The sequence below is a fragment of the Kogia breviceps genome, chromosome 11 (assembly GCF_026419965.1).
Source record: "Kogia breviceps isolate mKogBre1 chromosome 11, mKogBre1 haplotype 1, whole genome shotgun sequence".
Taxonomy (NCBI): Eukaryota; Metazoa; Chordata; class Mammalia; order Artiodactyla; family Physeteridae; genus Kogia; species Kogia breviceps.
The window spans coordinates 87,993,752-88,006,654 of NC_081320.1; the positions used below are offsets into that span (position 1 = coordinate 87,993,752).

Consider the following 12,903-nt stretch of genomic DNA (forward strand, 5'->3'; position numbering starts at 1 on the left):
CAAAAGTTTCCTGTGGGAAATGGACAGTACCTAGAAAAGAAGGTAAGGATTCATGGAGGGAGACGTTTCCGGGATGTTTAGGATGAACATTATGCATCCACCCACTACTCTACTTCTCCTCGCTGGCCTCCCCCATCCGTGAGGAAACCCAAAGCAGTTCACGTAGGGAAAAGCCTCCTCTCCTCAATTTCTGAAGAAGAAATTGGTCCGCTGGGGGGAAGACGGGGGGAGGCTGGTCTTTTCCAAAGGCCCCACCTTACTGGGGTTTCTAGAAGATTTAGGCTGCTGGATTTCTGCTTTGACTGAAACGTGGTCCCTCGGGTCGAGTGGGGGTCAGTCCCTCACCAGACCTTCCTCCTTCCCCTCGCTGTCTGCTCCCTCCAGATGGGCTGAATCCAGGGCAGGTGACCCAGAGCCACAGGTACTGATCTGGGTTACAGGCCCCCATGCAAACTCAGAGTGCACTAAAGGGGGAAGGAAGGGGTAGGAAAATGTCTCCAGCAAGACGCTGGGAAGGGCTGGCTCCCCAGTGGTTGCAAGGCGCAGAGAGCAGGGGCGAGTTTGGTTCCTGCGCTTGGTCATATCCCGGAGGCACCCCTAGCTGAGGGTAGGCGTTTCGGGTGCTGAGCCCACTGGCCCGGGGTCCTGAGACCCCGGGGACAGGACAGGCTAGAGAGGAAAGGCCCCAGTGGCCCAGGCTGAGTCCAGGTTGAGCCCTCTCGCCGGCCCCTCCTCGGGGCTCAGAGCCGGGCCTGGTGCGGAAAAGCAAACAGGTCCGGGACGCTGGCCTTTGGACCTTTTGCAATTCGCCCGGCGCGCTTTCGGCGGCAGCCCTGCGCGGGCGGCCTCGTATAAATCGGGCCCGGGCGCCGGCCCCGCATTCCCTCCGCGGGTGCGAGTGCGGAGCGGGTGCGGGTGCGGAGCTGCTACCTGTGGGCGCCTGTCCCTAAGGAGCCAGCGAGCAGCGCGGAGGCCAGGCCCAGCCAACGGGCGGGAGGGAGCCGCCGCCCAGGTCGGCCATGGGCCCCCCGAGGCCTGCGCTGCTGCCGCTGCTGCTGCTGCTGCTAATGATCACCGCCAGCGCCCGGGCCAGTGAGTGAGGCTCCCCGGCCGCTGGGGCGCCAGGTCGGAGTGGGGGGCGGAAGCCAGGCCACGAGCGGGGACTGGGGCAGCTTGGGCCTGGGTCAGAGGGAGGACGGCCACAGGGGCGGGGGCCAGGGGCACAGGAACAGCTGGGTGGCTCCTCCAGACTCAGGTAATGGGAGGGGCTGGGGATTGGGTTCTTCAAAACCTGCTTCCCTCCAAGACACTGAAAGCCTTCTGCAGTTGTCGACCCCGGCAGACGCTAGGACCCATCTGGAAGAACGGGAACACCCACAGTCGTTCTCCCTTTCTTACAGGAGACACCGTGCTGGAAGATGTCAGCCCGAGCTGTCCAAGTAAGGCATTTCCCGCTGGGGCAAGGAAAGACCCCCCCGCCACCCATCCCCCTGCACCTCAGGCCACTTAAGTGCTGTGATGCTGTGATTGGCGTACCCTGATCGGAGCCCAAGAAGCCAGTTCCTTGAGCCTCTGACCCCCTCCAAGGGGTCTCCGCTTTCTTCTACCCACCCTTCCCATCTGTCCTAAAAGTTCAGCCTGGGAGTAGGGCGGGGAAGGGACCGTCAACTGTTGGTCCATAGACACTTTAAAGAGACATCTGTCCTGTTTGTCAGGGGCTAATCATTAATTTGAAGCGCAGGAAGGTGAGGAAATGCTGACTTTAACCTTTGTGCAGAAATCCAGATGCCCACGCCTTTGTATTTACCTGACCCCTAGGGATCAAAGGAGCTGGCCTTGCAGTGGTACCCTGTGTTCTCCCAAGAGCCGGAGGCTGCCCTCTGATGGAGCAGCACTGCCATCTCGTGGGCATTTGGCATCACTGCATCTGGACTCATGACCCAAATGTTCTTTTTCCTCAAATTGTTCAGAAAATGCCTATCACGCCCTGTGGAAACCTCCGGAAATTTCTTCTTGGTTTTGTTTTGTTTTTTTTTTTTTTTGAGGTACGCGGGCCTCTCACTGTTGTGGCCTCTCTCGTTGCGGAGCACAGGCTCTGGACGCGCAGGCTCAGCGGCCACGGCTCACGGGCCCAGCCGCTTCGCGGCATGTGGGATCCTCCTGGACCGGGGCACGAACCCGTGTCCCCTGCATCGGCAGGCGGATTCTCAACCACTGCGCCACCAGGGAAGCCCTTGAGGGTTTCTTAAATCAGTCGGATACCGTTAACGCTTAATGAACTTAGCCTCAGATGTTTGGTAGAATCAAACAAGAGCCACAGAATTATGGTATTTTCAAGCTGAAAAGGCAATGAGAGATATTTGCTTTAAGTTGTCAACTCTTAATTTTCCAGGGAGTCTTTCCTATAGACTTTCTGAGCCTCGTTACTTGACACTCCCTGCCTTGTTCCTTAGATTATATATTCAAGGATTACCAGCTAATTTAAATATTAGCCTCAGCAAAATCATAATGCAGAAGCTAAATCTATAAAGGAAAATTAAGTATAAGGCAAAATCAGTTAAAAATAATTTGAGTTTGAAGCTAAATCTATAAAGGAAAATTAAGTATAAGGCAAAATCAGTTAAAAATAATTTGAGTTTAATTACCATTTTTTATTATCTTTGCCACTATCCCTCTCTGCCCAGGATTGACTGTCCTCGGGCAAGTTATTTCTGCTATGTAGCTGACTTATTTCTCCTCATTGCAGAAGATGCAATGCGATTCAAGCACCTCAGGAAATATGTATACAACTATGAGGCTGAGAGTTCCAGTGGAGTCCCCGGGACTGCTGATTCAAGAAGCTCCACCAAGATCAACTGCAAGGTATGAGGGGAGATGGAGGGCCACTGGAGGACCCTGGAGCCAAGGGCTGAGCAAACTAGTAGCTTGTGCCAGGACTTGTCGTAATCTCCAAGTGCTGGACTGGCCCTCACTTTGAAAGTCAGCCACTTTGCTGAGAAGTTGTCTGCCACAGAAAATAAATGTTACCCACCAGGTTTATTTTCCCATTAGCTTCCAAGATGTAATTAGAATATGTGATCTAGACTATCAGGATTGCAGACCAGAAGATTTAATATGTTGAGAGATGTCCAGCGGGTGAGCCGAGGGAGGTGAGCACCCCAGGAAAGCATTCTGGAGTGCGGTTTTTATCATCTAAGTCAAATAGTCTCTGCTACTAAAGACAAAACGGAAAAAAGAAAAATTTTAAGTGCAATTTGTTCTCAAATAAAACTTTACTTATTGTTGAGACTGTACTCCCATCCATGTTCCTGTGGAACAGATCTAAGGGCCACTATTGGGGTTCGTGTGGGAAAGAGAAGTCAGGCTGGGCCACCCTCTTCTTTCTAGGGTCCCAGCATCTGCGCCATCAGATAAGATAACCATTAGCCACGTGTGGCTGTTTAAATTGAATGGAAGTAAAAATTCAGATTCTTAGTCACACTAGCCACATTTCAACATGCCCAATAGGCACCCATACCTAGCAGCTGCCATATTGTATAGTGAGAATATAGAACATTTCCAGCACTGCAGAAAGTTCTTTAAAACAGTGCTGGGTAACAACTAGGGATCTGTTTAAACTACAGCTGCATGCAAAGCTCTGAATAGGCCCTGATAGGTACACTGGTCTTGGATGTTTGGTTTTTCTATTTACATTAAGGAAACATTTGCTGTTGAAAGCAATGATAGCCGTCCTCCTGCCTCCTGGTTTTCTTCCAAACCCTCACTCCTAGGCTGCCTTTCTTCTAGCCAGTTGTACGTCTTTAAAGGGAGTACATTTAGAACCAATAAAAAGATACCATCCTTTGCAAGCATAGGGGAAAACTTCAGAAGCATGGTACCCGAGGACATGGAAAAGGCCAGAAAGCCCTGGGCTGAGGGGGGAATCTTGTGTTCTTGATGGAGAGTCTTAATGTGCTGTTACCCTCTGTTGTCAGGTTGAGCTGGAGGTCCCCCAACTCTGCAACTTCATCCTGAAGACGAGCCACTGCACCCTGAAAGAGGTGCATGGCTTCAACCCTGAGGGCAAGGCCTTGCTGAAGACGGCCAAGAACACAGAGGAGTTTGCTGCCGCCATGTCCAAGTAAGACGCGGGCCTGTGCGTTTAACTTTCTGAGTTCTGAGTACCACTGCACGTGTTGTGTGTGAGCGTGTGTGTGTGTGTGTGTGTGTGTGTGTGTGTGTGTGTGTCCACCGAGGCATGAATGTGTGTGTTTATGTTGGGCATGTATGTGAGTATAAGCATTGGTATTCTCTATTCACCATGGATCAGGGAATTGCTGAGTTTTCACAACAATCCCAAAGAGGGAAGCAGTATTTACCCTCCCCTACTGAAGTTCCCCTAATTATCATTTAAATGTGGTTCTAAAAGATCTCACGCTTTAAAACTCCTTGAGACAGTAAAGCTGAGATGGTTTGTTTAAACAAGTGAATTCACGTTTAAAGAATGAAACAAGACTACGCCTCATAGTCTTCAGACAGGGTCCCGGCAGGACCTGCTGTGGTCAAACATGGCAGTGCAGGGCCTGCTCCGCAGAGGACACCAGCTTCAAGGGGTCCAGGGAGAGCTGAGGCCTGAGCTGGTCTCCCTCCAGGGCAGGCACTTCGCCAGTGCACACTGACCAGGCCATTCCTGTTGTTTATGACTAGCATCCCTTCTGACTGATGAGTGTTCACGTTGTACTGGTTGTTCGATTGTTTGAACATCGTCCCTGCCTCACCTCCAGATCACAGTTTGTAGTGTCCTGAGTGTGTGCAAATACGGACAGTCATGGATTTGTTGATTTGGTAACATCGGAAACTCCCCCCACCCCGTGCCCTTCTTTCAGTTTGTTAAACATTAGACTCGGAAGCCAGAATAGGCCTTGATGCTTCTGTCTCTTACCAATACATCTTATTTTACCCAAGACTTAGATGCATCTGAGGGAGTGGGGTGCAGTGACAGAAGGGAGTCATAGTTCCTTTCTGGTCCTTACCCTCCTGCAAAAAAAGGACTCCTGCTTTTGGCCACCTCAAGGCTTTCCTGTGAGCCTGCATCAGTGTCTGGAATTTTCTGAGAGGATGGACAGCTGTGGGAAACATGCCTGGTCTTCTTTTCTTTATTCTGACTTAACTAGAGCAGGTGCTGCCAGGCCGTGTGAAACCCCCTAAGGAAGTCCCCAAAGAAAGGTCCCTTAGATCAGAGTTGACCCAGGCTTTAGACATAGCCTGAGATCATATAAAAGAGTGAATGAATGTCCAACAAATGTATGGAAAGAAGCTCCAATTTGCCAGTGGTCAGGAAATGCAATTAATGTAACAACGAGATATTTATCACTTTATACCCATAAGACTACAGAAACTGAAAACAGCTATAGCACTTGCTGCTAACAAGCCTATGAGGAAAAGTGTACCCTCGTGCACTGCTGGTGAGAATGAGTGCCGTTAGTCAGTATCTACTATAATTTAAAATACTTGTAGCATTTCACACAGCAATTTCAAATGCTGGGACTCTAGCCCATGAATAGAAAAGTAGTAATGTGTGACAATAGATTACTAAAAATGTTTATTTCAGTGTTGTTCGTGTGGCCAAAAAAAACCTAAAAAATCCAGGAAGAGAAAGTGAATGCCATCAAACAGGGGACTATGAATAAAGTATATATAACCATAGAATGGAATGTTATACAACTTTTTAAAAAGAATCTGTTAGAGCGCTACCAAATGACTCAGAAGGATTTTCCTGGAGTATAATTAAGTGACAAAAGCAAGATAAAGACAAGTATGCATATGTTTTCACTCCCACGCTGCTATACAGGATCGACTGAGTGTGGAGATACAGATAGGATGCCCATAGGTTGCTGTGTAGGGAAGTGTGGCCACAGAGCCCTGACGTGGGTAGAAAAGAGAGAGAGGATGAGTGAGCCGAGCAAAAAAGGAAAAGAAATGAAAGAATACCAAAAACATACACATATTTGTATGCTCTTGAAAAAATATATATATATGTGTTGATATGTATGACGAAAAAATGTAAAAAGCAACTAAGTAAAAAGGAGGCTACAAAGCCACCCAGCTGATGTCCATCAGGCCCACGGTGGAGAAAGGACACTCAGTGACCACACTCTCTCTGGGACAGGTACGATCTCAGGCTGGCTGTTCCTGGAGGGAAGAAAGTTTTACTTTACCCAGAGAAAGAGGAGCCTAAACACATCCTGAACATCAAGAGGGGCATCATTTCTGCCCTCCTGCTTCCCCCGGATACAGAAGAGGCTAAACAAGTGTTATTTCTGGTGAGAATTCAGAAAGCTGATAACAGTGGCCCTTTGAACGCATCTTCACATATTGGAGCCAGGTCCCACTTATACATCAGGTGGATCGTTGACTCAGCTGCATGGCTAGTGACACGGGAGGCCCGATATTGGTGTGAAGCACAGTGCCCAGGGCTCACCCCAGCCTCTGGGCTCTCTGAGGGCTCAGCCCATGCAGCCTGAGCAGGTTGGGTCTAGTTTTATAGCAGTTTCTGGGGGAGTCCCAACCAGCCTACTCCTTTGTTTGATTTTGTTCTGTTTCCACAAGGTATAGCCTCTGTGTGTTTTAAACACAGAGAATAATTGAATCTACTTGCCAGCCTCTTTTAAGAATTTCAGGTTTTGATCGGAGAGAGAATTCAGTTTACTTCAGTCCCACGAACACTTTTGAGCCCTTACTATGTTCTGAGTTCCATACTGCGCTACTCGTGGAAACTCACAGCTGCGTCCTGCAGAAGCCTCAGGGAGTTCTCAGGACCTGGGGCGAGAACCAAGACACATGTAACACAAGGCAGATTGGAATACGAGCCATAAATGAACAGTAGAGAAAATGCTCTGCGAGCACAGAATATAAAACAAGCACTGGCTAGGTCCTAGGAGGGCAGGCAGGTATTCCTCAGAACCAGGATCACCCGTAAGTGGTTTTCTCACTCCAGCTCTGGCCGCCCTTGGAACCAGCAATGCCCACGCTCTGTCAAAGAGGATGAAGCTTTCTCCCAAAGCCACGTTGCATCTGCCTTTTCTGCCTGGCTCCTTTCCCAGCCCCACCCCAAGAACCTAAGGATGTTTCCCCACGTTGAATACACCAATTGTATCCTTTGCTCCCATAGGACACCGTGTATGGAAACTGCTCCAGTGACGTTACCGTTAAAACAAGGAAGGGAAATGTGGCAACAGAAATATCCATTGAAAGAAACCTGGAGAACTGTGATCACTTCCAGCCCATTAGCACGGGCGTCAGCCCCCTTGCTTTGATCAAAGGCATGGTGAGTTTCACACCAGCATTGCTGTTCACACTGGCAGCAGCCTCTTTATTATTAAAACGATGGAATGTTAGAGCTATAAGGGATCTCAGAGAAAAACTTCTAGGCAAAGAAAACATAAGGAGCAGTAGCAGCTGTGAAGTGTTTATGTTTGGCGGGCCGGACAGGCGTGCGTAGGATACCAGGTTATGTATACTTTGTGCAGGATCATAGGTCCTGGGGTAGAATAAGAAGAGTCTATAGCTTGACTCAGCTTTGGGTCTGCCGAGTTGTTGCATCCCCTTGTCAAAATGTCAAGTACCGGGGCTTCCCTGGTGGCGCAGTGGTCGAGAGTCCGCCTGCCGATGCAGGGGACACGGGTTCGTGCCCCGGTCCGGGAGGATCCCACATGCCGCGGAGCGGCTGGGCCCGTGAGCCATGGCCGCTGCGCCTGCGCGTCCGGAGCCTGTGCTCCGCAACGGGAGAGGCCATGACAGTGAGAGGCCCGCGTATCGCAAAAAAAAAAAAAAAAAAAAAAAAAGTCAAGTACCAAGCTCTCTTCTCTAACTGCATTTATCTAGTGGTACAGAACCCCCATTCCCCCCACCTTCTTCCCTGAAGGTAAATACCTATGGCAGAAGACTCAGGTTCAAGCCCCAGGGACTGATGAAAATGCTTCTCTCCTGATCTCATTCACAGGCCCGCCCCTTGTCAACGCTGATTGGCAGCAGCCAGTCCTGCCAGTACACCGTGGACCCTAAGAGGAAGCACGTGTCAGAAGCCATCTGCAAGGAGCAACACCTGTTCCTGCCTTTCTCCTATAAGTAGGTCACCCTCTGCAGCCTTGATGCATGATTTATGGGGCCAGTAGGAGCTGAATGCTACTCAGGTGCCCTCTTGCAAGCTAGGCTGTGCCTGGGAGGGGGTTGTGAAGCGGTACAAAGCAGAGGCCGTCCCTGTCCTCCCGTCTCCAGCTAACAGGCAATTTGGTAGGAAAGTCTTAGGCATGCAGAACGATTTGGAACCAACAAAAATAGCTGAGACCCAGACTTCAAGGGCTATAGAGCAGGAAAAACTGGGCATCATTACAGCCTGCCCCGGTTATAAAGGCTTTGCAGAAGATTTGGAAGTTGGCATAGAGACTTGTGTATCCAAATCCATTCTGAAAACTGGTCAGTCAACTAATGTATATTGAGTAACTGCGATAGTCTTGGCACTGCGCTGTGGGAGGTGCAAAGGAATTTCAGAGGACAATGTTTGTCCACTTCCTCTGGGCGCTCCAGAATGGTGGAGGGTGTAAGGTACGTATGTCCTTCTGGTGGAAGGACAGCCAGCATGACCAGAAGAAGGTGGTACTGTTCACCAGGGGGATCAAGGACAGTTGGCCTTATTTTTTTAATTGGAGTATAGTTGCTTTACAATGTTGTGTTAGTTTCTGCTGTACAGCAAAGTGAATCAGCTATGCGTATACATATGTCCCCTCTTTTTGGGATTTCCTTTCCATTGAGGTCACCACAGGGCACTGAGTAGAGTTCCCTGGGCTATACAGCAGGTTCTCATTAGTTATCTGTTTTATACATAGTATCAATCGTGTACATATGTCAGTCCCAATCTCCCAGTTCCTCCCACCTTGGTATCTATCTGTGTGTTCTCTACACCTGTGAAGGACACTTGGCTATAACTATGGGTTGAAAGGTGAGCAGAATTTGGGTAGAAGCAGAGGTGGGGGAAACAGTCAACATGAAAAGAACAGAATGGTCTGGGGAGCTGGCCATTGATGACGTGATGTGCCCCCTCTGTTACCAGGAATACGTATGGGATGATGGCACAGGTGACACAGACTTTGAAACTTGAAGACACACCTAAGATCAACAGCCGCTTCTTTGATGAAGGTAAGACTTTATGTGTACCTGGTTGCCAGGGCTGGGAAATCTGCCCACGACGTACCAGCCATGGCTTAGCTCCTTGCTGGGCCCGATGAAATGTCTGCTGGTGATGAGGTCATGGGCTCTAGTGTTCTGGCTGTGGGCCATTCTACTGAGAAAGCACATTCCCCAAAGGTACCTGAGTTTTTGTAAGTAGGAAACTGGTTTCCTAAGTCAACCTTTGGTAGATCTGACAACCCCATACACCCCATGATAAGGCCTGGGGCCTGGACAGGGTGGGGCAAGTGAGAGAGACCCTCAGGGTCAGGGATCAGTCTTTAGAGCTGAAAGGAACTATAGAGACCTCTAGTCCAACCCCAGCCCTGCACGTGTCTTGTATGTGAAGCTGTCGTATGTCTTACCTCGTTGTTCTCAGCAACCTGTGATGTCAGGTGGTAGCAACGTGTGCTTTTATACCCACCAGAGGGGAAAGGGACCCAGAGAGAGGCTTAGTGATGTGTTCACAGTCACAGACTATTAGAGGTGGTGAAAAACAGGCCTCCAGGTCTACTCTAATCTAAGTGGACTCCTTCCACTGCACCGTGTTTCCGTGCTGATTCACCTGCCTCCCTGGCACAGGTGAGAGCAGGTTGATGGAGGGGACACAAAAATGTCTTCCCCTCCCCCACAAACCGCCATTAGATCCCGCTGGAAGAAAAGGTGGGTGAGCAGCAGTGAGTCAGCTTCAACTGTTGCCACATCAGCAGCAGTGCCTCCTCACCAGGTCTTTTAGGCAGAAAGGTTATCCGATAGCAGAGTCACAAAAGCCTGGATTCAGTTCCAGCTTTGTCTCTCACACCCAGAAAGGTCTTGGGCAAGGTGAGTGGCTCGCTTCTGGGTCTTAGTTCCCTTATCTTTATTTTTTTATTTTTTATAAGTTTATTTATTCTATTTATTTATTTTTGGCTGCATTGGGTCTTCATTGCAGTGCGCGGCCTTCTCATTGAGGTGGCTGCTTCTCTTGTTGTGGAGCTCGGGCTCTAGGCGCGTGGGCTTCAGTAGCTGCAGCACGCGGGCTCAGTAGTTGTGGCTCGTGGGCTCTAGGCGCACGGGCTTCAGTAGTTGTGGCATACGGGCTTAGTTGCTCCGTGGCACATGGGATCTTCCCGGACCAGGGCTCAAACTCCTGTCCCCTGCATGGGCAGGTGGATTCTTAACCACTGCGCCACCAGGGAAGTCCCCCCTTATCTTTAAATTGAGGAATAGTACTACCCTCAGGGAGAGTGTGATGAGTCATTGAAAACACTGAAGTCAGACCCCTAGCACAGAGCCAGATAGATACATAATGGGCATCAAGTACAGTACTGGATAGTTTTCTTTTCTTTTCCCCTTTGCTGACCCCTCCTAGATCTCCAGTTTCCAGGAGAAAGATGAGGGTGAGAAGCATGGGTAAGTCAGAATCCCTCTGACACGTTCCTCCTTCCAGGTACCGAGGCGGTGGGTCTTGCCTTTGAGAGCACCAAGTCCACATCCCCTCCGAAGCAGGCCGAGGCCATCGTGAAGACCCTGCAGGAGCTGCAGAAACTGCATGTCTCCGAGCAGAATGCCCAGAGAGCTAACCTCTTCCACAAACTGGTGACTGAGCTGCGAGCCCTCAGCAAAGAGGCAGTCACAGCCCTCTTGCCAAAGCTGATCGAGGTGTCCAGGTATCTCTTGAATGGTCGCAGCTCAATCTTTCATAGATTATACACCTGTGGTGGCTGGCTGAGACCTCGGCCAAACAGAGAATCTCAGGGACCATTGAAATTTCCAACCCCGTCGGTCGGTTAACGTTTACTGGATAGAGAAATATCAGCTAAGGTGTCTGGGGTTCCATGGGCAATACACACATACACACATTGCATCCAAGGTAGATACATATTTGTGTATTAAGGCGGGAGGGAACTATTTCCCACATTTTGATGTGCATCTTCTAACTCCTAGTTCTATAATGGGTACCCTGGAGTGTTTGAGAGAAAAAGAAGTCTGTGCCTTCTGGAAGCCTATAGGCTAGAGGAGAGAGAACTCAGGCAAACAAAATAACACCGTGCCTTCTCTCTGCTCCAATGCACTCACTGTTAGTGCTGTGCAGATCAGAGGAGGGACTGAGGACTGGACGAGTGTTTGCCTGGCATGTTCTGTGTTCTGACCAAAGGATGACAGGCCTCTCTGGATGTTGAGTCCAGGGGGTCCTTCTTCAGACTTTGCTCCGTGGTGCTTCTCCAGTGGATAATGCTTACAGGGAAGGCTTTCTGGTTCTAGGGATCTGAGTTAGATTTTGGAAGATGGTTGGATTTGGATTGTGACTAAGGGGAGTAAGGGCATGCCTGACGGAGGGAACACCATGGCCAAGGATACCTTAGCTGCCTAGAAGGTGATGCTTCTAACTTTCTCTGCCCGTTTCTTCTCAGCCCCATCACTTTACAAGCCTTGATTCAATGCGGACAGCCCCTGTGTTACACTCACGTCCTCCAGTGGCTGAAAAGTGAGAAAGCCAACCCCCTTCTGATAGATGTCGTGACCTACCTGGTGGCCTTGATCCCAAAGCCCTCTGCCGAGAGGCTGCAGGCAATCTTTGACATGGCAAAGGAGCAGCAGAGCCGAGCCACATTTTATGCTCTGAGTCACGTGATCAACAAGTGAGTTTTACACTGGTTCTCCTCATAGGAGCTAAGGAAGACCCCGCTTCTCTGTATTAAGTTTGTACCCTCCCTCCACTTTCAACTTATGATGCTTACTCTTTTGTTTTTCCGCTGCTCATTTTGAGAGTAATGATCTGAAATAAGAAATCAGCAAATGTAAGTGTACACTTCAAGATAAATCTGGCTATGCTCGCTGAATCCTACCTCTTATTCTGTAGCTATCATAAGACAAACCCTGCGGGGACACAGGACCTGCTGGAAATTGCTGACTACCTGTCGGAACAGATTAGCAATGACTGCACTGGGAACGAAGATCACACCTACTTGATTCTGAGGGTATTTTCAGTTTTTTGTATGCTATGCGGTTTTCCTGTACACCCCTCACTTCTTCTGTGCCCTGATTCCCTCTTGTTTCTTTTCAATGCAGGTCATTGGAAATATTGGTAGAACCATGGAGCAACTAACCCCAAAACTCCTAACCTCAGTCCTGAAATGCATCAGAAGTAGACAGCCATCACTGCTGGTTCAGAAGGCTGCCATCCAGGCCCTGCGGAAGATGGAGCTCAGACACGAGGTAAAGTCCACAGAAGAGGACTGAAAGTGAAGAGTTTACTCAGACTGACAAGGATTTGGAATGAGATTCTAAATCTCCTCATCCTAGCGACTTTATTCTACTGCTTTTTAATTGCAACTTTCAACACACCTGGTGACTGCCTAGCAGGAATGTGGACGTGAGAGAAGTGTTTGAGCTTGTTGCTACTCCGGCAGGCGGAGTGCGAGATGTTCACTATGTGCTGTCCTCCCGCCAGACTGACCATTGCCCCCATCTTGGGAAAACATGTCTGATTTTTCCCCGGTTCCCCTAGACTAGGATAGTCAAACTGGCCCCAGAAAGTGGCAGTGGCTCCAGAGCTTTGCAGACAACCTGACTTACTTATTAGCACCAAATTCGCACTGTCCCTTCCCACCTTTTTCCTCATATTGAGATAATTTACGTTAAAACAACTTTATCTTCAGTTAGTGGCAGATCTCCGACAAGTTGTAACTTGGCCATAACTTGTGTATCTTAATGCAC

General features: G+C 49.4%; 1 protein-coding gene across 1 annotated transcript in view; it reads left to right on the plus strand.

The window, feature by feature from the left end:
- Nucleotides 1-1,019: 1,019 nt before the first annotated feature.
- Nucleotides 1,020-12,903, plus strand: part of APOB (apolipoprotein B) — a 39,994-nt gene continuing 28,110 nt past the window's right edge. The window contains exons 1-12 of the mRNA XM_059079137.2: nt 1,020-1,092; nt 1,401-1,439; nt 2,747-2,862; nt 3,975-4,120; nt 6,149-6,302; nt 7,151-7,306; nt 7,982-8,106; nt 9,089-9,174; nt 10,634-10,853; nt 11,598-11,825; nt 12,047-12,164; nt 12,256-12,402. Coding sequence (XP_058935120.1) covers nt 1,020-1,092; nt 1,401-1,439; nt 2,747-2,862; nt 3,975-4,120; nt 6,149-6,302; nt 7,151-7,306; nt 7,982-8,106; nt 9,089-9,174; nt 10,634-10,853; nt 11,598-11,825; nt 12,047-12,164; nt 12,256-12,402 — 1,608 coding nt within the window. The remainder of the gene's footprint in view (nt 1,093-1,400; nt 1,440-2,746; nt 2,863-3,974; nt 4,121-6,148; nt 6,303-7,150; nt 7,307-7,981; nt 8,107-9,088; nt 9,175-10,633; nt 10,854-11,597; nt 11,826-12,046; nt 12,165-12,255; nt 12,403-12,903) is intronic.